The sequence below is a fragment of the Lepidochelys kempii genome, chromosome 8 (assembly GCF_965140285.1).
Source record: "Lepidochelys kempii isolate rLepKem1 chromosome 8, rLepKem1.hap1, whole genome shotgun sequence".
Lineage (NCBI taxonomy): Eukaryota > Metazoa > Chordata > Testudines > Cheloniidae > Lepidochelys > Lepidochelys kempii.
The window spans coordinates 106,663,263-106,687,601 of record NC_136387.1 but is presented as its reverse complement, the minus strand read 5'-3'; the positions used below and the strand labels follow the sequence as shown (position 1 = coordinate 106,687,601).

The 24,339-nt window shown below is 47.8% G+C and overlaps 1 protein-coding gene across 3 annotated transcripts in view; it reads left to right on the top strand.

The window, feature by feature from the left end:
- The window catches only part of ST3GAL3 (ST3 beta-galactoside alpha-2,3-sialyltransferase 3), a 358,610-nt gene that overhangs the window by 319,425 nt on the left and 14,846 nt on the right, over positions 1-24,339 (top strand). For 2 of the 3 annotated variants that reach the window (XM_078854144.1, XM_078854143.1), the window contains one exon: positions 5,605-5,751. In XM_078854144.1, coding sequence (XP_078710270.1) covers positions 5,605-5,751 — 147 coding nt within the window. Of the gene's footprint in view, positions 1-5,604; positions 5,752-8,857; positions 8,942-24,339 lie in introns of those variants that run through there. The other variant, XM_078854145.1, reaches the window with a different exon arrangement.

Here is a 24,339-nt window from a genome sequence, read left to right as displayed (position 1 = left end):
AAGGTTTCCTGTTCAACCAGAATCCCCCTATGGTCATGATAACGTCAAACACTTCCCCCTTGGGATGGGGAGCACACTTGGGTCCTCACACAGACCAAGACACATGGTCACAACAGGAACAGCACTTGCACATCAATCTGTTGGAATTAAGAGCAATCAGAAATGCTTGCCTCCACTTTTTTCCCCTACTCAAAAACAAGACCATCGAGATCATGACAGACAACACAGCATGCATGTATTCTATCAATTGTCAGGGCAGGGTGCAGTCCCCTTCCTCTGCACCAAGCAACAAAGCTTTGGAACTGGTGCATAGCTAATCATCTCGGCTTCTGACCTCCCAGCTACACAAAACACCATGGTGGATGACCTCAGCAGACATTTCTCCCTAAATTACAAGTGGAAGTTGGATTCTTCAGTTCTCAACAAAATATTCCTAGCCTGGAATTTCCAGACATCAACCTCTTTGCCACAGCAGCCAACACAAAGTGCAGGAAATTCTGTTCCAGAAGGTGACAAAATCCCCAATCTCTAGGAGATGCTTTTCTCATTATATGAACAAAAGATTTTTTTATGCATATCCTCCAAGTCCATTGCTTTTAAAGATCACACAGGACCATGCCAAAGTCATTTTGATTGCACCAACTTGGCCAAGACACGTTTGGTTTCCTTACCTCATCAAACTCACCTCTCACCCTCCATGGTGGCTCCTGATCATACCTCGGCTAGTATCTCAGGGTGTGGGTCAGATGCTTCACCCCAGTCTGGACATTCTGTAACTGCAAGCTTGGTTCCTTAGTGGTTCTTGGGACTAGAGATCGCCCATTCATTGGAAGTACAAAAGGTACTTTTAAATAGCAGAAAGGAAACTACAAGGCATACGTACCGTCAGAAATGGAGAAGATATCTTTGGTGTAACAGGTGCCACCTTTCTCCTATCCACTCATCCCTTTCCACAATCTTGGATTACCTGTCAGAATTGAAAAATGCAGGCCTTCCTATGAGTTCCATGAAGGTTCATTGAGGTGCAATAGCAGCTTTCTATGTGCCAGTAGAAGGTTTCTCAGTATTCACTTGTCCAAGCACAGCGAGATTCCTGAAAGGACTTATCCAACTTTTCCCATACATTAGAGCCCCTATTTTGGGATCTCAGCTTTGTTCTTAACTGTCTTATGAAACAGCCCTTTGAGCCACTAGGTACGTGCTCGCAGCTACATCTGTCTATGAAGATGGCCTTTGTGGTGGCTATCCCTTCTGCTTGAAGGTTTGGGGCGATGGGGGCTCTAATGGCAGACTGTCCTTTTACTTTGTTCTTCAAGGAGAGGTTATCTTTACAACCCCATCCAAAGTTTTTATTTAAGAAGTCCCCTGAATTTCACATCAACCCAAACTATTCACCTTCTGGGGTTTTTTCCTAAGCAGCATCAGTCCATACAGGAATCTGCCTTTCATATGCTAGATGTTAAGAGGGCATTAACCTTTTATTTCGACAGGACTAGGCCACTCAGAAAGACCCCCTAGACTCTTTGTTTCTATTGCAGACAGGTCTAAGGCACCTGTCTCCACTCAGAGGTTTTCTAAGTGGATCTCTGGATGTGTTATTGCTTGTTATGGTTTCTCTGAGGTTACACCTTCCCTACGGGTGCCTGCACTTTTCTAGATCGCAGTCTACATCTGTAGCCCTATGCAAAGACGTTCCAGTTGCTGAAATCTGCAGGCCTGCGACATGGCCCTCAATGCGCACATTTTCCAACCATTGTGCCCAGTTCATGCTGCAGGATCAGATGTGGCAGTGAGCAACACAGTTGTTTCTTCAGTGACAGACTCTACCCTGAAACTCCCACCTCCTTAAAGGGTTACTGCTAGGGAATCACCTAAAGTGGAGCGCCTACAGGGGCGCTGCTCAAAGAAGAAGGAGAGAGTGCTCACCTTCTGCAGTAACCGCATCCCTCTGTGGGGGCTCCACCACTTACCCTTCTGCTTCGGAGCTGCCCCTGTGTGCTTTGCTGTAGAGAAGGAACTGAGGGTGGTTTGCCCACACAGCCCTAGGTTGCCTCACTACAGGGCACAAGGATGTGTAGGGTGCATGCTTGGGCCGAACAGGTACTGCCACCAGAACTCTTCAGCCAAAGGCCCTGGGGTACACAAAATGGAGGTGGAGGACACAGACCTCAGAGAACTCCCGTGTAGCACCCACAGGGACACAGACCTCGGAGTGACCTCTCCTTTTTGCCAAAGAAATAAGGCGACATTAAGTTAATGTATCAGTTAAAGTCAATGTTAATATTCGGTTGTCTTTATGCTGCTTTTCAGAAATGTAGTTTAACAACACTTGTCCTTTTATTTAAAGACAAAGATAATGGAAATATTTGGAAAATTTAGTATTTCTTTAACTGAACTAGGTTAAACCCCATAAATGACTGGAACTCATTTAAGGTAAGAAGAGTGTCAAATATTTCGAAAAACAGATTTACAGCAGTCATTTCCTTCCAGCCCAAAAGGCAGTGACACCGGAATGACCCTGCCAAGGCATTAAAAGCAGCAAGAGATTTCACATGAAGCAGTTAAAGTTCAGTGAAAGTTTCAGTCGGGTCCTGTTGCTTTTAAACAGCACAGACTCTGTGGACCCAGACTGGTGGGGCATATGGCATCCACCTCATTTAAACTTGCAGGATGGGGATGGAGAGTGAAGGGAACTGTGCAGTGTACGGGGTGGAGTTCTCTCTTAGGGGGCAAGGGACGGGAGCACAGCCTCCAAACCTCACAGACAGCAGGGATTCACAGGGGATGGAAACTCCAATCCCTTATAGGAACACCCTGTTCTCCTCTTCCTGTAGCATAGGACAGTGTGGAAGGAACAGGCATCTTCTAAGAACAAGCCACATAGAGTAGCTGCTCCCTGGTCCCAGTGAACCCCCAGAGCTGCCATGCCTCAACTGACCAGAGCTGAGAGGTGCTTTCACTGGGAGTGGGGTGGGGAGGGACGTGCTGCTATATTGGCTCCTCTGTACTTTGTAGAAGAAGAGCTGGGCCGGGGGGCACCCACAGGATCCTAGGGCCTTCACTGCGGAATTGAGAGCTCACTTCATTTTTTAATGGAGGGAAGAAAACCAGAGACCCAGGGTTGTCTGGGGGCAGACAGAAGAGTTAACGTTCATTTTCAGTGAGGCTTCTGGTGGATCTCCCGTAGGCGGTGGGGTTTCATGCTTTGAGATCGTGATACTGTAGCTCAGCAGCAGTGGTGGCTGCATATTTCTCTTGGCTAGCTGAGAGCCACAGACCTGGGGGACTGAGAAGAGGGATTTAGTCGTTCTTTAGTTTAACTGTGCTGTTGCAAGGGAACTATCTAGGCATTGCTGCTTAGTTAATGTAAAAGCTGCTGCCACAGAGGCAAGTCTTCTAATTTCATGTTATTTTAGGGGCCTACACAATTGTTTTTCTGAGGCCAGTGGGTCAGTTCTGAGTGTAATGGGACTAGACAGATGTTTCTGGTGTAATGTTAGAAATCAAGAAATCTTTGTGGGTTGTTTGTTGGGGTTTAAAGAAGAGCAGCCAAAGACGTGCTCAGGTATCCTCATGATAGGGGCAATACAGGAATTGTACAAGTTACAGCCAAATAGGTACTTTGCTCAAATTTCTGTGACCTGGAGAAAATTCACCTTTTATTACTAGAACCTGTGTATTAACAAGCTGTATGCGAACAGAATCAGGACTGTGTTTAAAAAACATAAAATTCTAACAGTTTGGAAATTCCCAGTGAAGACTGAGTGTGACGATCAGTTCTCATCAGTTTATACATTTCACACTAGAATGTTTGCTCTTAAGTGTTTACTTGGCCAGTAAAAATCCCTGCAGGCAAAGGCCCCAGTTCTCCCATCAGCTACCCCGTGGGAATGGGGCCCAGGTAAGTGGGGGCAGAGTCAGGCCATCAGATTCTTCAACAGCTTTGTGTTCTCATAAACATAACAATTTGCATGCTGCTGCAACACAATGTGTGTGTGTGACACTGCAATGAATGGAACTACAGTGTCGCTAATGGACGGGTTTTATGGGAAGTACATAGAATTGTAGGGACTTCGAGAACTCATCAAGTCCAGTCCCCTGGGCTGAGGCAGGACCAAGTAACCCTAGACCATCCCTGACAGGCGTTTGTCCAACTTGTTCTTAGAACCCTCCAATCATGAGGATTCCACAACTTCCCTTGGAAGCCTGTCCCAGACCTTAGCCACCCTTAGAGCTAGAAAGTTTTTCCTTATCCGAACCCGAATCTCCCTTGCTGCAGATGAAGGTGATGACTGCTTGTCCTACCTTCAGTGGAGGTGGAGAACAATTGATCACTGTCCTCTTTATAACAACCCTTAACCTATTTGACAATTATCATGAGGTCCCCCCTCAGTCTTCTTTTCCGAAGACTAACCAGACCCAGGTTTTTTTAACCTTTCTTCATAGGTCAGGGTTTCTAAACCTTTTACCATCTTTGTTGCTCTGCTCTGGACTCTCTCCAGTTTGTCCACATCTTTCCTAAAGCGTGGCGCTCAGTACTCCGGCTGAGGCCTCACCAGTGCCGAGTAGAGCGGGACAGTTACCTCCCGTCTCTGGATGCTCTGCTGGTTCCGTTTTCGTTTCAAGTGAACACCCTTCTAGTTGCATTTGGCAAGTTTGAGTTTAATAAATGTCATTATTTTAGTCATCTGTAGTTCTTGCCCTTTCACAGGTACCCCCAATACACTACAACACCCCGAAACCTGCTGTGCACCCCATCCTGCCTGAGCCGAGGAGCAGTGCTCTTGGTTGCTGCTTCCTCAGGAGCAGGTCGGGTGGAGTTCTGTGTGTGGCAAGTGCTGGGCAGATGAATAGTTCTTTGCCAGGACAGTGTGGGGGCTCTAGAGATGCCAAAGCTGGGACAGAATAAATCAATCTCTCGCTGTCTCTCGAGCTTAGGCAGAGCTGAGTGAGAGGCAGTGCAGCGGTACCTGCTTAAACTGCTTTGAGAGCTGCTGGAGTTGAGACTCCATGCAGAATCCCAGGCTTTATGTTCCCCGTTCAGCACTAGTATTCCCCCTCTGTTAACTCAGAACCGTTCCTGGATTTAGAACAGCAGCTCAGTGCTTATGGCTATTTTAATCTCTGAAAACAAATTTACCCACTTCCAGCAAAGAATTGACCTATTTCGTGCTTCCTCTCCCAGCAGTACTCACTGTCCTATCCCCAAGATCCAAAGGCTGGAGAAGGGGAGGTTTAACCTCGTGCGTGAATCGCTCTGCCTTGGTATATTTATGCAGGAAAGGCCGAGCATGGTCGCGTGAACAGGAGCCTCTGCTTGTGGGCCGGGTGTTTCAGGTGGCAGGAAGCAGCTACCTGGCAAGCCGGATGTATTGTTGTTGTTTGAATTGCTGTAGTGCCTAGGAGACCTGAGTTTTCTCTAGAGATCCAGAGGCTGTTGACTCTAGAGTTAGCACTAGCTGAGGTGCAGATGTGGCTGAATGCCTTACCCTTAACTTCCCCGCAGGGGCAATAAATGTCCCAGAGCCATTCGCTGGACATCGGGGTTCGTTCTGAGGCTGACAACCTGCTAACAATTGATATTCCTTCTTTTCCCTACCTCAGAACATCCCCACCCTGGGAAGCGTCGCAGTCACCATGGCACTGCACAACTGCGATGAGGTAGCAGTGGCCGGATTTGGCTACGACATGAATTCACCAAATGCGCCACTACATTACTACGAGAGCATCAAGATGTCTGCCATAAAGGAGGTAAGGCGCCCGGGTGCTCGCTGAGCCCCTGAGTCCGGGGCTGTGAAATTGGGGATCATGGCTATTGCTTTTGCTGTGTAGGAGCGTGAGCCCAGGATGTCCGGGCTCCAAGCCACTGCCAAGCACACGACAACCAGGATGTTGGCACTTACGCGTCCAGGGACACTCTCAAGCAGAATCCATGTAGCAAATGGTTACAGTCTGCTTGGGAAAGTCCTCTGGCACGCACGCATGTGTGATTCCTTCCCCTTCTCAGAGCTAGCGCCAGAGGCCAAAGTAAAGGGTGGAGAAATTACAGATAAATGTGAACTAGAACTGCACTGGTGCTGGGGAGATGGTCTCAATGGGGGCTGGTAGGATTTTTCCATCTGTTTCATTACTCTAACCAATATACGTTTTTGCCATACGATCCTCTCCACTCCTGCTGAGAAATGTGGAGGAGAGGACTTTGCCAACGCCTGTTGTCTTCCCACTGGCTATGGAGCCACAAACTAATGTATACACACGTCCTTACAGCTCTACAGAAGTATTTGACCCGGCCAGAGCTACGCTAGAAACTTTTACTGGGACAGTAATCTGGGGCAGGGGTGTGACTTTTGCAACATTTCTATACTGAGAAAATCCAAGGTGTAGGCTCAGTTGTTCTGGCATAGACATGGTGTTGCTGATGTAGTTTATTTCACCCAGGGAACTGGTGTAAGTTACACCGGTGAAAGCGCCTGTTTGCTGGTTTGAGCTGTGTCTGCACAGGAAGGGTTTGCTGATGTAGCTAAACTTTTCTAGCGTAGACCTGGCCTCAGTGTTTTTAAAGGTGCCTCCTGTGGTTGCCAGCTCGCCGTGGCATAGTGAGGGGACAAGGGCCTGGCAAAGGGAAGGATGGTTCAGTGCTTAGGGGTGCTAAGCTGGGACTTGGGAGAGCTGGCTTCAGTTCCTAGCTCCTGATACAGATGTTCATGTATGAAGATACCTTGGGTAAGTCACCCAGTCCCTCTGTGCCTCAATTTCCCTCTGTAGCCACTGAACAAGGAAGCTTCCTTCCCTCACAGGGGCATTGTGAAGAGAAATATCTCGGAGTGCAAGATACTCTGGTGATGAGGGGCCAGCTCGGTAACCTGCGATAGGTAAATAGTGGGTTGTGGCAACTCTCCTTCTTGTTCAACCTCTGAGCCCATCCACTGCCAGGGCTTCTGTTGCCACATCTGGAACTGACCTCCAGATCTACCCCACACCTGTGGCCATGTGCACTGTTCCCCTTGGTGCTCTTTCCTACATCTCTTCTGGGTTGTCCAGCCCTCATAGCTAAACCAGAGCTCCCATCGTTCTGGTCTCCTCACTCCACGCCAAGGGCTCCCCATCCTCTCCACATCCCTTCCAAATGCCTGGTCCTCACTTCCAAGGCTCCTCCTTGCCAGCCACTCTCCTCTTCCGGTTCTGTATTCAGTCTGCTTCCCCCAGAACAACCTCCTGCCCCATCCATGCTGCCCTGGAGTCCTCCCTGACCCTGCATGCCATACAGCCCCCCTCTCCGCTCTCAGATTCTCCACTGTCCCACTGACTCCCCTAAATGATCACACATGCGGAAAGCTGCCTAGGAATGGGCATGCTGGGACGGTCCAACCCAGGCCGCCCCAGAACTTTGCTCTGTAAGTTCCTGCCTCATGCCGAGCCCCTGGCTTTCATCTCCCACGGTGTCTTGCCGCGATCCCTTTGCAGTAGAAACTCTTCAGGGCAGGACCCATGTTCTCACGTGAGCTGTAAAGCGCCCAGCATAGCTCTGACCCTACATCCAATGCTCTCTAATGTCACAGCCCACTGCGGAGGCACCGGGGTGCTCAGCTGTTCCTCACAGACAAGGGTTGGTTCCTGGCCACAGCCAGTCAGCTCCCCTCCGTGCTCCTGCAGCAGAATCGTTGCTGAGACCTGCCCCTGTCCGGAGAGCACGCGCACAGCTGCATGCATGCAGGGCAGGCGGTGCTGGAGAACGGGGACGCTGCATGCCACCGTGGGCATTGCTGCCTCTGTACAAAGTGACCGTTGCTCTGGTACAAAAGGGCCGGGAAGAGATGCTCACCTCTCTGCTCTTGCGTGTTCTCCATACGCTGCTGTTACATGTCACAGGAATTTAATTCAGGTGTGTAGGGGTCTCCCACTGGCGAAGTCCTGGTGAGTCACAGACTGCGTGGAGGTTAAGCAGAGCTCTCTCCAGAGTGGGAGCAGGAAGGTGTGCTCTGTCGAACGGAGTGAGCCCAGGGCTTTGCTGTGTCAACACTAGCATAGTTTGTGATGCAACTGCACTGATGTAGGCAGAGGTATCGGCACTAATATGGAGAGTCATCTCCAGCGCCCTGTCCTGAAAACATCGTCTTCTGCTGTAGGGACAGGTTTGGAACGACTAACAACTGCTAGCAAGGAAGGTTTTGTCTCTTCGTGTATCTGAGAGCACTTTGTGCAGAATCTGATTAGCTGTTTTGTTCAGTTGCCCTTCCTGTCTCCCATTTAATGACATCCCTCTCTTGCCGTGTCCTGCCCTGGGCATGGGGAGAGCTCACGGGAGAGCACTGGGATATTTAATCTCTCACCAACAGAAGCTGGCCCAATAAAAGACCCTAACCCTCGCCCTCGCCCACCTCGTCTCTCTGAGTTTGATTCTGGCAGCCTGGGAAAGAGGTGCACAGATTCCAAGGCCAGAAGGAACCATTGTGATCATCTAGTCTGACCCCTTCTACAGCACAGGCCAGAGACCTGCCCCACAATCATTCCTAGGGCAGAGCTTTAGAAAAACATGCAGTCTTGATTTAAAAATTGCCAGTGAGCCACCATGACCCTTGGTACATTGTTCCAATGGTTAATTTCCCTCCCTGTTAAAAATGTACATCTTATTTCCAGTTGGAATTCATGTAGCTTTAACTTCCAGCCATTGGATTGTGTTTTACCATCCTCTGCTAGACTGGAGAGCCCATTACCAAAATATTTGTTCCCCATGCAGGTACTTATATACTGTGATCAAGTTACCCCTTAACCTTCTCTTAGTTTAGCTAAATAGACTGAGTTCCTTGAGTCTGTCACTGGAAGGCAGGTTTTCTAATCCTTTAATCATTCCTCATAGCTCTTCTCCGAATCCCCTCCAATTTACCAACATCCTCCCTGAATTGTGGGCACAGAATTCCAGCAGAAGTTGCACCAGTGCCAAACAGAGAGGTAAAATATCATCTTGTCTCCTATTTGAGATTCCCCTATTCATGGATCCCACAATCACATTAGCCCTTTTGGCCACAGCATCGCACTGGGATCTCATGTTCAGCTGACCATCCACCATGACCCCCAAATCTTTTTCAGTCACTGCTTCCCAGGATGGAGTCCCCCGTCCTGTAAGCCGACATGTTTTGTTCCTAGATGTGTACACTTACATATAAGCCATATTAAAATGCATAGTTTCCTCGTGACCAGCTTACCAAGCGATCCAGATCACTCTGTATCAGTGACATGTCCTCTTCATTATTTCCCACTCCCTCAATTTCTGTGTCATCTACAAACTTTATCAGTGATGATTTTATGTTTTCTTCCAGGTCATTGATAAAAATATTAAACAGCAAAGGGCCAAGAACCAATTCCCCTGGAAACACACCTGTTGGATGATGATTTCTCATTTTCGGTTAGAATCCTAGAATATCAGGGTTGGAAGGGACCTCAGAAGGTCATCTAGTCCAACCCCCTGCTCAAAGCAGGACCAATCCCCAACTAAATCATCCCAGCCAAGCCTTTGTCAAGCCTGACCTTAAAAACCTCAAAGGAAGGAGATACCACCTCCCTAGGTAATGCATTCCAGTGTTTCACCACCCTCCTAGTGAAAAAGTTTTTCCTAATATCCAACCTAAACCTCCCCCACTGCAACTTGAGACCAGTACTCCTCGTTCTGTCATCTGCTACCACTGAGAACAGTCTAGAGCCATCCTCTCTGGAACCCCCTTTCAGGTAGTTGAAAGCAGCTATCAAATCCCCCCTCATTCTTCTCTTCCGCAGACCAAACAATCCCAGTTCCCTCAGCCTCTCCTCATAAGTCATGTGTTCCAGTCCCCTAATCATTTTTGTTTCCCTCCGCTGGACATTTTAAAATTTTTTCATATCCTTCTTGTAGTGTGGGGCTCAAAACTGGACACAGTACTCCAGATGAGGCCTCACCAATGTCAAATAGAGGGGAAGAATCACGTCCCTCAATCTGCTGGCAATGCCCCTACTTATACATCCCAAAATGCCGTTAGCCTTCTTGGCAACAAGGGCACACTGTTGACTCATATCCAGCTTCTCGTCCACTGTAACCCCTAGGTCCTTTTCTGCAGAACTGCTGCCTAGCCACTCGGTCCCTAGTCTGTAGCGGTGCATGGGATTCTTCCGTCCTAAGTGCAGGACTCTGCACTTATCCTTGTTGAACCTCATCAGATTTCTTTTGGCCCAATCCTCTAATTGTCTAGGTCCCTCTGTATCCTATCCCTGCCCTCCAGTGTATCTACCTCTCCTCCCAGTTTAGTGTCATCCGCAAACTTGCTGAGGGTGCAATCCACACCATCCTCCAGATCATTAATGAAGATATTGAACAAAACCGGCCCCAGGACCGACCCTTGGGGCACTCCGCTAGATACCAGCTGCCAACTAGACATGGAGCCATTGATCACTACCCGTTAAGCCCGACAATCTAGCCAACTTTCTACCCACTTTGTAGTGCATCCATCCAGCCCATACTTGTTTAACTTGCTTACAAGAATACTGTGGGAGACCGTGTCAAAAGCTTCGCTAAAGTCAAGAAACAATACATCCACTGCTTTCCCCTCATCCACAGAGCCAGTTATCTCATCATAGAAGGCAATTAGATTCGTCAGGCATGACTTGCCCTTGGTGAATCCATGCTGACTGTTCCTGATCACTTTCCTCTCCTCTAAGTGCTTCAGAATTGATTCCTTGAGGACCTGCTCCATGATTTTTCCAGAGACTGAGGTGAGGCTCACTGGCCTGTAGTTCCCAGGATCCTCCTCCTTCCCTTTTTTAAAGATGGGCACTACATTAGCCTTTTTCCAGTCGTCCGGGACCTTCCCCGATCGCCATGAGTTTTCAAAGATAATGGCCAATGGCTCTGCAATCACATCCGCCAACTCCTTTAGCACTCTTGGAAGCAGCGCATTTGGCCCCATGGACTTGTACTCGTCCAGCTTTTCTAAATAGTCCTGAACCACTTCTTTCTTCACAGAGGGCTGGCCACCTCCTCCCCATGCTGTGCTGCCCAGTGCAGCAGTCTGGGAGCTGACCTTGTTCATGAAGACAGAGGCAAAAAAAGCATTGAGTACATTAGCTTTTTCCACATCCTCTGTCACTAGGTTGCCTCCCTCATTCAGTAAGGGGCCCACACTTACCTTGATTTTCTTCTTCTTGCTAACATACCTGAAGAAACCCTTCTTGTTACTTTTAACATCTCTTGCTAGCTGCAACTCCAGGTGTGATTTGGCCTTCCTGATTTCACTCCTGCATGCCCGAGCAATATTTTTATACTCTTCCCTGGTCATTTGTCCAATCTTCCATTTCTTGTAAACTTTTTTTGTTTTTAAGATCAGCAAGGATTTCACTGTTAAGCCAAGCTGGTCGCCTGCCATATTTACTATTCTTTCCACACATCGTGATGGTTTGTCCCTGTAACCTCAATAAGGATTCTTTAAAATACAGCCAGCTCTCCTGGACTCCTTTCCCTCTCATGTTATTCTCCCAGGGGATCCTGCCCATCAGTTCCCTGAGGGAGTCAAAGTCTGCTTTTCTGAAGTCCAGGGTCCATATTCCCCTTTCTTCCTTGTGTCAGGAGCCCGAACTCAACCATCTCATGGTCACTGCCTTCCAGGTTCCCATCCACTTTTGCTTCCCCTACTAATTCTTCCCTGTTTGTGAGCAGCAAGTCAAGAAGAGCTCTGCCCCTAGTTGGTTCCTCCAGCACTTGCACCAGGAAATTGTCTCCTACACTTTCCAAAAACTTCCTGGATTGTCTGTACACCGCTGTAGTGCTCTCCCAGCAGATATCGGGGTGATTGAAGTCCCCCATGAGAACCAGGGCCTGCGATCTAGTAACTTCTGTTAGTTGCCGGAAGAAAGCCTCATCCACCTCATCCCCCTGGTCCGGTGGTCTACAGCAAACTCCCACCACAACGTCACCCTTGTTGCTCACACTTCTAAATTTAATCCAGAGACACTCAGGTTTTTCTGCAGTTTCATACTTGAGCTCTGAGCAGTCATACTTCTCCCTTACACACAATGCAACTCCCCCACCTTTTCTGCCCTGCCTGTCCTTCCTGAACAGTTTATATCCATCCATGACAGTACTCCAGTCATGTGAGTTATCCCACCAAGTCTCTGTTATTCCAATCACGTCATAATTCCTTGACATCACCAGGACCTCCAGTTCTCCCTGCTTGTTTCCAAGGCTTTGTGCATTCGTATATAAGCACTTGAGATAATCTGCTGATCGCCCCTCATTCTCAGTATGAGGCAGGAGCCCTCCCCTCACAGACATTCCTGCCTGTGCTTCCTCCCGGTATCCCGCTTTCCCACTTACCTCAGGGCTTTGGTCTCCTTCCCCTGGTGAACCTAGTTTAAAGCCCTCCTCACTAGGTTAGCCAGCCTGCTTGTGAAGATGCTCTTCCCTTTCTTCGTTACATGGAGGCCTATCAGTCAGCCAGCTTTTAATCCATTTAGTGTTTGCCATGGTAATTTTATATCCTTCTAATTTTTTAATCAAAATGTTGTTCAGGTCTAAGTCAAACTCCTTGCAGAAGTCTACATTATCAACTCTCTTACCTTTATCAACCAAACTTGTAATTTCATAAAAAAAATATCAAGTTGGTTTGACAGGATCTGTTTTCCATTAACCCATGTGTTTGGCATTAATTATAGTACCCTCTCTAATAGAGCCCTTGGAGGGCCAGGTGGCCTGTTGGGTAGCGCACCAAGTATCGTGTCTCAGAGAAAGGCCTTTCAATTCAGTTCATCACCCAAGGATGGGTTTAGCTTCACCTTGGGTTTGCAGTATCCTTGCCCTCTTCTTATCGGAGGTGAGTGAGACTGGAATGAGGCTTGTGCCCCTCCCGCAGCGGTGGCAGTTGGAAGGGGAGCCTGGGCCCCTCCACTCCACCAGGTTCCGTTCCTATGAGAAATTACAGTGTCCAGCTCCCTGGAGTGCCCTCAGAGTTACCCTCCCTGAGTCACTTCCTACCACCTCCCTCTCCCCGCAGCTCCAAGTCCAATATAAGGTAACAAAAGAAAAGACCACTAAACCTTCAGCCCTAACCAGGCTCAGCGTGCAGTCCTGTTCCCCACAGTGAGTTTTCTTCAGCGCCCTTGTCCAGGAGCCCTCAGAGAGGTCGGTCTTCCTCCCCACCCTCCCACTTCTGAATGGAGTTGCTCCCTTTTAAGCTTCCTCTCCAGCTGGAGCACACTTTGCAGGCCTGGAAGGGCAGGTCTATCTGGGCCCTGTGTTATCCGTTAACCCCTTTGGGCCCAGTGTGGGTTTTGTACACCTCATCGCACTCTCCTTTAATTCTTTATTAACCGAGTCCTGTATCAGCTGCTCCATTATCTTGCCCAGGAACAATGTCAGACTGACAGGCCTGTAATTACCCAGGTTGTCCCATTTTTAAATATCAGCCCAACATTAGCTTTCTTCCAATCTTCTGGAACTTCCCTGGTGTCCCAAGATTTTTGGAAAATCAGCATTAGCGGTCCCGCGAGCTCCTCCACCAGTGATTTTAAAACTCTGGGATGCAAGTTATCCACACGTGCTGATTTTAAAATGTCTGATTTTACCAGCTTCTATTTAACATACTCCTCAGATACTAGTGGAATTGAAGGAATGTTCTTATCATCATACTACATTACTACATCATCATGACATACGACATCATCATGACTACATCATTTGTTCTTTTCCCAAACACAGAACAGAGGAATGTATTGAACACTTCTGCATTATTGATGATTCTATCATTTCCATCTATTAATGGATCAATCCCGTTGTTAGGATTCTTTTTGTTCCTAATATATTTTTAAAACTCCTTCTTCTTGTCCTTAACGCTGCTGTCCATAGATTTCTCCTTGTTTTCCTTTGCTTCCCTTATCAACTGTCTACAATTCTAGCTTCTGAAGTATATTCATTATTATTAACTTCCCCTTACTTCCGTTTGTTATATGGTGTGTGTTGGTTCAAACCCACCTTCTTTCCATAATTGGCCTGATGGTTCAGTCTTTGTATGGGAGCATGACACCTCAGATTTACACTCCTCTGCTCACTGAGAAGCTATCTGTCACTCTGTCCAAGGTGCTCTGTACAGGTGAGGGAGAGTTGGAAGCTCTTGACATAAGAACGGCCATACTGGGTCAGACCAAAGGTCCCTCTATCCCAGTATCCTGTTTTCCGACGGTGGCCAATGCCAGATGCTTCAAATGGAATGAACAGAACAGAGCAATCATCAAATGATCCATCCTCTGTCATCCACTCCCAGCATCTGACAGTCAGAGGTTTAGGGACACCCTGAGCAAGGGGTTGCATCTCTGACCGTCTTGGCTAATAGCTATTGATGAACCTTGTCTTATTCTCTGTTGAATCCAGTTATAGTTTTGGCCTTCAAAGCATCCCCTGTCAAAGAGTTGCACAGGTTGGCTGTGTGTTGTGTGAAGAAATACTTCGTTTTAGGGCTGTCAGTTAATCACAGTTAACTCACGTGATTAACTCAAAAAAATTAATCACGATTAAAAAAATTAATCGCTATTAATCGCAGTTTTAATTGCACTGTTAAACAATAGACTACCAATTGAAATGTATTAAATATTTTGGTTGTTTTTCTACATTTTCATATATATTGTATTCTGTGTTGTACCTGAAATCAAAGTGTATATTATTTTTATTACAAATATTTGCACTGTAAAAATTATAAACAAAAGAAATAGTATTTTTCAGTTCACCTTATATAAGTACTGTAGTGCAATCTCTTTGCTGTGAAAGTGCAATTTATAAATGTACATCTTGTTTTGTTATATAACTGCACTCAAAAACAAAACAATGTAAAACTTCAGAGCCTACAAGTCCACTCAGTCTTACTTCTTCTTCAGCCAGTTGCTAAGACAAAGAAGTTTGTTTACATTTGCAGGAAATACTGCTGACCACTCCTTATTGACAATGTCACCTGAAAGTGAGAACAGGCATTCGCATGGCACTTTTGTAGCCAGCATTGCAAGGTATTTACATGTCAGATATGCTAAACATTCGTATGCCCCTCGTGCTTTGGCCACCATTCCAGAGGACATGCTTCTATGCTGATGACGCTCGTTAAAAAAATGTGTTAATTAAATCTGTGACTGAACTCCTTGGGGGAGAATTGTATGTCCCCTGCTCTGTTTTACCTGCATTCTGCCATATATTCATGTTATAGCAATCTTGGATTATGACCCAGTACATGTTCATTTTAAGAACACTTTCACTGCAGATTTGACAAAATCAAAGAAGGTACCAATGTGAGATTTCTAAGGATATATACAGCACTCAACCCAAGGTTTAAGAATCTGAAGTGCCTTCCAAAATCAGAGGGACAAGGTATGGAGCATGCTTTCAGAAGTCTTAAAAGAGCTACACTCCAAAGCTACAGAAACTACAGAACCCGAACCACCAAAAAAGAAAATTAACCTTGTGCTGGTGGCATATGACTCAGATAATGAAAATGAACATGTGTTGGTCCACTCTGCTTTGGATTCTTATCGAGCAGAACTCGTCGTCAGCATGGACACATGTCCCCTGGAATGGTGGCTGAAGCACGAAAGGATATATGAATCTTTAGTGCATCTGACAAGTAAATATCTTGCAATGCCGGCTACAACAGAGCCATGCGAATGCCTGTTCTCACTTTCAGGTGACATTGTAAACAAGAAGCAGGCAGCATTATCTCTTGCAGATGTAAACAAACTTGTTTGAGCGATTGGCTGAACAAGAAGTAGGACTGAGTGGACTTGCAGGCTCCAAAATTTTACATTGTTTTAATTCTGAATGCAGTTTTTTTGTACATAATTCTACATTTGTAAGTTCAACTTTCACGATAAAGAGATTGCAGTACAGTACTTGTATTAGGTGAATTGAAAAATACTATTTCTGTTGTTTTTTTACAGTGCAAATACTTGTAATAAAAAATAAATATAAAGTGACCACTGTATACTTTGTATTGTGTATTGTAATTGAAATCAATATATTTGAAAATGTAGAAAACAGTCAAAAATATTTAAATAAATGATATTCTATTATTGTTTAATCGTGTGATTAATCGCAATTAATTTGTTTAATCGCTTGACAGCCCTACTTCGTTTTGTTTGTTTGAAACCTGCTGCCTCGTAATTTCATCACTAATCAAAGCAGAAGGAATCCCCTTTTTCTTTTGATTTGTTTCCAAAGCTGGGGCTGTTGGTGAGAGCCCTGAAGGACCATGAGCTGCTCACATTTGATCTTTGTAGACAGGGTCCTGTTCTGTTTGAAGTGTGGTTATTCGATATGTGGCTGCCAGTCTAATCCTCACCTCACACACAGGTTCCTCTTACATTTTAGTTCCTTGCTACAAGAAAAGCCACCTGCTCTCAACTGTCAATAATTGATGCCCCACCGAGCCTCCTTGCCTGCCCCCATGACAAATTGTGATATTGTGGAACCTGAAGAGAGGCGGGTTGATTGCATTTCTTCCTCTCGTGTTAATAGTCATGGTAGCTGGTGCCTGTTAGTCACCTGGGGAGAACACTGGGCGATGAAGGGGACAGTTGCCTGGACTGGGCCTTCTGCAGCGTCTCTCAAAGAGCTCACAGGCGTAGGGTTGACCAAACCTGAATAGTAGATGTCGGGTGAAGACGGCATTCAGAGAAGATACCAATATGTTGTTCACAACCAGAAGGCTTTCCCCAACCTCCCAAGTTGGTAGCCTGTGCGAAATGCTGCTCTTAGCACGAACAGCCCAAGCTGAGGTGAGACTTGTCTCTGCAATCGTTACTGTGGTAAGGCTGTGTCCCCATGGAGGCTTCATCCCACAGACCTAGAGCATCAAGTGCACTTACTTCAGCTCTGCCAGTGGGCTTCTGTTGGCCCAGCCCTTCCAATACTGCCCCTGTGTCCCAGCCCGTCACGTGCCCAGAGGAGCCATTCATGCAGGTTGCTGTATTGAAGCCATTTGTATACTAACTCTTTTTAGTTTGACAGAGATCTGCAGAAATGGGAGGGAATCTAGTGTAGGGAGCAGGGGAGGGACTTTGTGTGTCGCTCTTAGAACACAGCTGAGTGTAGCCATGGGTTAACATTGAGGCACACTGGCGCGAGTGTCAGGTCCGTTCTACAGGACTATCAGCGTGTCACAGAGAGGAGCCTTCATAGTTTGTTCTGGACTGACTTGGGCAGAGTGTCTCTCTAAAACGGGCTCTCCAGAGAGCCTGGGGCTGACCCCTGTGGTGCTGAAGTAGCCATGCTGGCTGATACTCTGCATGACAGAACTGGGTGGCGTGAACCAGTGAAACTTGAATTCCTCTGAGTTGTGCATAAGGCAGAGCCATAAAGCCCAGGATTAAACGAGTCTAGGGACAATTTCCTGTCCCTTCTTTCTCTGCCAGGAGGCCATTGAAAAGAAGTCAGGATTGATAAGACATGGGACTGCAATCAGGAGACCTGGCTTCTCGCTTTGCTCTGCCACAAACTTGCCATAGAACCTGGAGAAATTTGCTGTGCCTCAGTTTCCCTCTCGTTCAAAGAGCTTTAAGAGCTGAGAATGAAAAGCACTAAGGGAGGGCTAAATTCTAATAACTGAGATTGCATGTGGCTTGACAAGGACTCCTTTGGTGTAATATTGAGTTGTGTGGAGATATTGGAGGTGGGGTTGTGATGGGGTATGCACCCTTCGTCAGCCATCACGGGGTTAATGGAGACCTTAGAGAGGGAGGACCGGGGTTACCTGAAAAGGATGCTCAGCTGGGGCAGGGCTGGGCCAGCACATAAAGCCCGGGAGCTGGGAGCAGAAAGGAAGGAGGCTGCAGTCAGTCCCTGGGATGAGGGAGGTCATCAGGGATGAGGAGTAAGTCTGGGAGAGAGTGAACCCTGAGAGCTGTTCTGGAGAAAGGAGTCTGGCAAGGAGCTAGAGGGGCTGAAGCAGCCACAGGGAGTAGAGTCGGCTCCTGTGGTAAACCCAGAACAAGGCGAGAGAAGATAGAGAGGCTTGGTCGGAAGGAGCCCAGGGAAACAGGTACTGGGCCTGAGCGGACCTAGATTCCTGGTTCTAGGTCCCTGGGCTGGAACCTGGTGTAGCGGGTGGGCTGGTTCCCGCTCTAGCCTCTGGTAGAGTGGCACAAAGCCCCAGGAGGGGCTGAACACCCCCTAGAACCAGCATTTGGACAGTTGCCTGGTGGACATTGTAACCCCAGAAGGCTGGACTCTATGGGGAGTCAGAGGGCCAAGTTACCAGAAGAGGGGCTCTTGCAGAGCGACCAACGAGCAGCAAGGGATAGGGACATTTCCAGACACAAGGTGGCGTGCGGTGAGTGGGTGACAGCCCCGTTCCAGGGTTCCTGCCAGGTTCTCTTCTGGTCCTATTGCTATTCCGAATAGTCCATAACAACTGTGAGGGTGCAGTGAACAATGAGCCGGTCAAATCTGATTCAAAGCTGTGGGGGATGTCAGAGGATGGCCTGGATCCCCTACGATGGGCTTGGCCCTGGTGTGGGGGGGCTGGCCTGGGGGAGCCCCCATTGGAGATCTCTTCCAGTGTAAAAGACTGTGAAACCTTTACAGTGTGTAAGCACCAGTTAGCAGCTGCAGAAAGATGCGAGAGCTCCTCCCCGAAACCACTGTTATTCTTACAGAGAACGTAAATACAAACTTTCTCCCGCCTCTGTGTGTGTGTGTGAGAGAGAGAGAGAATATCTCTTTGGGAATGTCCATCAAACCGACTGTTCATTGTGCTGTGTCTGGAAGGGAACAGGCCTGCAGGCTACAGCGTGTGTTTCCCAACCACAGGGTGTGTCACTCGTTTACATGAGATGCCTACTTGATATCTCCCCGGACACCCCTGAAAGCCCCGTGACTCATCTCTAAGGAATTGGTTCTGATTACACAAAAAGGCCAGTGAAACACACTTGTTGGCTCACTGCTGGGTGGGGGATAATTTTTCACTGTAGAAATGCTGAGTGACATGGAGCTGTGCAGAAGAGGTGAAGCACAGTCTGAACAAGTGTGTACACTTGCTTGGTCACTGCTTTCCTCAAGGGACAATATGTCATGGTCCCTTGATGTCCCCGGAGGCACCATTATCTGTGTGCAGAAGGCTTCTCCCTGCATCGTGTCCTCCAGTGTCCTGTATGGCTGTACGAACACTGCAAGCCCTGCCACCAGGAGGAACAGCTGAGAACACCTGAATGCTGTGGTTACTTGGCCATCAGAGAGCTCTGTGTGTGTTTTCTGTGGGCAGAAGTCTGGATTTGGAACCATTGAACCCATTCCTTGTGTGCCCCTTAGTACAGTTTAGCTGCCCAGCAAGGATCCCTGTGGAGCAGAACACTAGGGATCGCTTCTGAGAACTCCTGAAGGCCTGGGGATTAATTTCCATCAGAGAGTTTCCTCGAAGGTGAGCTTGCTTCCCTCCTCATGGGGCGGGGAGCAGATTGACTTTAATGGCGCTAAGGCAGGTTAGCCCAGCTGAGGATCTGCTAAGAAAGGGCTGTTTTCCCTAGTCCCTTTTGTGCTGGTAGGTATGCTTTGGAGGATGGTGAAGCCAGGGCAGCCATCTCCACAGTGGTTTCTGGTGGTCTTGAATATTTCTGATGATGAGCTTTGTGGTTGCCTCCTGTGCAGCACCTGTGCTGCTGGTAACTGCAGCAGAGCGCGGCCTTCCGGTGAATGGCGTCCCTGGGGCTGCATAGTTCCCCAGCAGGCAAGAGAGGCTGACTGTGGAATTCACTTCTGTTCACAAGGAAATGTGATCATGTGTGAGAAACTTCAGGGTGAAAGCCTGCTGCTGCTCAGCTGTCCATCTAAACTCCTGCTGGGGGACAGCCAGGTCCCCACCAGAGTGTGTCCCATGCAGAGGTGTCCCTTGCAGCCCAGGCCTTCACAGAATTGTGGTGCTGTTTGGCAGTGTCTCCTGCTGGGGGTGACATGGAGGGTTGTGTATGATCTGTGTGAGCTTTACCTGCAGCACCATCCAGGGGGCTCATGTTTCCATCACAATTTCTTTTGCTAACAGCTCTGGCTAGGACTTTGGGTCCATGTTGTTTGGAACGGCTTGCAGGCTTTCAGCAAAACTTGTTTGCAGCGCTCCCGAGCTCTAGACAGGGTTGTCTCATTCTAGACTTTTTTTTCCTGTGCAACTTTCTCATCCCACATTGCTACTGCAGTAAGAAACAGGATGGCACCATAACGGTGTCGTGCATCTCTGCTTTCTGCATGAGACCAGATGATGCATTTTTGAATAAGAAGATACCCTGTTGGGGGGGAAGTCAGCAAGGTGTCAGATAGAAGGTTTTGGTGACCTGCCCAACACTGAAGGACCTGGCCTTACCCTATTAACATCCCCTTAAAAGCCAGGATTCCCTCCCTCAATCCCCGTGCATTTCTTCCCAGAGACCCCCACCAGTTCCACTCTCCTCCTCGTCCAATATCTTCACACCTCGGGGATGTTCTCTCCCTCGGCTCAGCCCAGTGACCAGTCTGAAGCATTTTCATCCCATTATAAAAGAGCTGGATTATTTTGATTTCATTTCATATCCAAATATTTTTAAAAGATTAAAAAATGTAACTAATAAACTCATCTTGGTGGTGATCCAGCTGAGCCTTAGCAAACAATCATCTTCCAACACTGAAAGCAGGAGAAACTAGACTGTCTCGGAAAACTAATAAATGTCTCTGAAGATGCACTTGCTCCGGTTACCGTTTAATGAGAGACTTCTACTGTTTGGGGTACTGGGAAATGCCCCCAATTTTCACAGCTTGATTTAGAACAATACGCCGTCTTGGTTAAGCAAATGTCAGTTCTCAACCCTGTCTCAGCCATAATTGCTTAAAGGACGTTTTCAGCCCACAGAGAATAGCAAACGAACAAAGCCACACAGCATAAACAGCAGCTCAGCTACCACGAGGCTTAGCAGTTCTGGAGGTATTTTTGATTCTTCTTTTCCAACAAACTGCACAACAGACCAGCTGGTCCCAATCTGGTAATACCATCTCTGTTAACGGCAGCTATTGCAAGACGTGGACACTGCTGAACAGAGTCACTGTGCAGACATAGAGGAAGACATAGGCGGTGCCCCTGGGGCTTCTGTTCTAAGCTTATCAAACAGGAACTCACCCGTCTGAATTGTACTCGGAGGTGGGCGGTGCCCTGGGGATCTGTGTGTGTAGGAGATCCTGTGTACCCATCTCCCCTGCCCACTCGGAAGTCACCTCCAGCATGCTGTCTCCAGACTGTGGAGAATGCAGGGAGATGCATGTTGTGAGGGAGGGCCCTGCGGGGGGACCCCTCTTCATGTGGAATATCCTGCAGCAGTTCCCTGTACAGGATTTGCATGCACCATCACTTGGTGGGAGCTGGAGGGAGGAAGGAGGCACAGAACCTCTGGATGGGTGTCACCAGCTGATTCCAGGTAGTCAGCAGAGCTGAGGAGCTGGACCTGCTGCTACTTCAGAAGATTTTTATGGGGAGGAGACAAATCCTGCGCCCTGGTGGAAGAAGTTGGGGGAAAGGGATGGATACATTCTGGACAATGGATTACACCCTTGGGAGCTGTGGCCTATAAGTGTATCCGTTTGATAATTCTGGAGTTACATACCTCTCACCTATTGATACCCGCAGAGCTTGTTCCCAGCAGATCATGCATTCACCTGTAAATCTTACTGACATCATATCTCAGGTTCTGATTTTTACGTTCTGTCTCCCTCTATTAATTCTTACAAAACACAGAAGCCCTGAGCAGCTCATCTCTTAGTGAACCTTTTTTTTTTGTTTGTTTGTTTCCAATAACTTTCTAGCAACTTTTGACCCTCAGCTGCCTCTGTGAGTGCTGTGCAGAACAGAGAAGCAATCCATGGCCCCTTGCCAGGGTGCGGGTTTCTTACTTGTTCTGCCTTCATGGTGATCAGCTCATTGGCACTGAATATTAGTACAGTTTGCAGTAGCTCATATTTTTACCTTCTGTTCAGGCCTGCTCAGGGTTCCCACCCTTTCTCCCAAAATGCCCCATGAATGTATATTTAATCTCACAAACCACTTTTACTAATAAAGGGCAGGGGAGACCAAACGTCCCCAGGAAATATACATATAGGGAAGAATGAGGCTGGAGGAGAGGAAGAGGGAAATAATTGTAAAAGAGTAAAACTGGCCATTCCAACCAAGAACACAATAGTAAGAATTATAGCCAAGGGTTTCGTTGCTATCATGTTACCAAAAGAATCTTCTGCTTCATGGAGAAATGAATTCAGGGTGGACAAATGACAGCCACTGAAACAGTAAAAATGTGTTCATGGAACATGAGGTGTGAGTAAACCAATGGGGCAATATAAGGTGAAATTCACCCCTGTGCACAAAAGCAGGCCAGGGCTCAGACTTTGAGGTCATGGTACAGAGACTGTGGCTTGGCCCCTCTTGGCAGGGGTGACTTTCCCCCTTAGGATATAAAAAATACTGATATTTTCCCGCAGAGCTTAATTTAAGTACAGAACTGCCTATCAGGGTGTCAAGGGGGAGGAGTTAGGCCTTCTCAGCAGAAGGGCCCACCAGGGCTCTCTAGGAGTTGGTAAAAAGAGGACACTTCCTTCTACTAAAATTGGTAAAAATGGGCAGTACATGGTCGCCCCTGTCAATCTGGTCCCATCTGGTTTTGTCCTGAAGCCTGCACTGGTGGTGCTGGTCACTGATCTCCAGCTCTGCGGTAGAGCAGGTGCCCACGCTGACATCATTCGAGCTATCCGATGCCTTTGATGCAGCTGGACATGGGCTGTTGTTGACTTACTCCCATCCAGACCTGGGGGGTGTAGAGGGCGCTGCCCTTCCGTGGCCTCGTTCTCCCCTGGCCGAGATAAGCGGGCAAGGGCTCAGCTCGCCTCTGAGCTCTCAAGGCGCTTTCTTGTTAGCCCTGGGTGCAGAGCTGTCCGTGTGCAGGTGACGCTCAGCTTTGCTCTGTCTCATGCAGCCAGTAGCTACCTCTCCAATGAATCCATAATGTAACATTGCCTTTGTCTTTAAAGGGACAAACAATAACCCTGTGTTACCATCCGTCCGCTGCGTTTTAAATCAGCAAACGTAGCTTGAGGGGTGGGGGGGCTGCTGCAGGTATCTGAAGGGTTCAGCATCAGGCAAGAACAAAACTCTTTTGAATACAGTGTAGATGTCTAGCCTGGTGATGTATGGACTAAGAACATTGCCATTCGAGCCTGGCTGATGGCTTGTCACTGGCGTGCAAGAAATGGTGGTCAGCGTCAGAGGGGGGCTTAGGGTTGGGGGCCAGGGGACTTCCGAAAGGACGGTCCGTTTTGTGCCGTGATGACTGATGAGTTTGTCTAATTTTAGCCATTGTTTAAAGCCACCTGTTTGACTCTGCCATCCGCTTGATTAGATGGAGGCCTCAGGCTCTGTTTGTATGCGTAGGACAGAAATGTGCTCCTAGAGACACCCAGGGAGTGAACAGTAGCTGCCTAGCACAGGAATGAATCAAGTGTACGCAGTGTGAACTGCTGGGTTAAAGACATTGGGGTAAGAGAAATGAAAGCTGCTGGCAACACAACTGCAAATGAGAGTAATGGGAGCCCTTCGAATGAGAGGTCTTTTACTATGAGATCTTATCCCTGGCAGAAGAGATTTCTTGGAATGTCGAATCCAGGATCCATTTTATCTTACCCAGCTACTGCTTAGGAGGAAGGGTGAACCAAATCTGTACTGATCTAGCTGAGCTGCATGTTCTCCTCCCTCCCCCTCAGTGCTGCCATCAGACAGGACAAAGATACCAAGACGGGGGAGGAATTTCATGGTACAGGGGGCTCTAACGAGGGAATATGGGATGCAGCTGAGCAAAGAGAAAATCTCTAGAGGCATTTAAAATTAGACTGACCAATGCCTGGGTGAGTGAGATGCACAGACCCACCAGGAGATGGACTTGCACGGATCTCATGGATTTTGTTCATCCCTAATTTCTACCATTTTCCTTATCAGGGACATTTAATGGCCACTGTTCCCACAGTGAAAGCTCAGGAATTGTTCAGGGATCTGTGAGTTGGGGTGTCTCTGCCCGTCTGCCTGTCCTGGCATCTCTGCCCTTGTGTTCACCATGCTATTGCAGTCCCTCCTCCCCTTCCTGTACTGATGCCTGGAAAGAAATGAAAGCAAGCAATCTCTGAGTGACTGTGGCAAAACTTCTTCTGTCCTGGGCAATGGGATTGGAACTAAGAATCCCTGGCATGACCAGTGGCATGACCGGTATTGTCCAGTGTAATTGCCCCACAGCTCTAGGGTGCCCTGTAGCACCAAGAGTGGGAGCATCCAAGCTGGCACATGTGGTCTGAGGTCA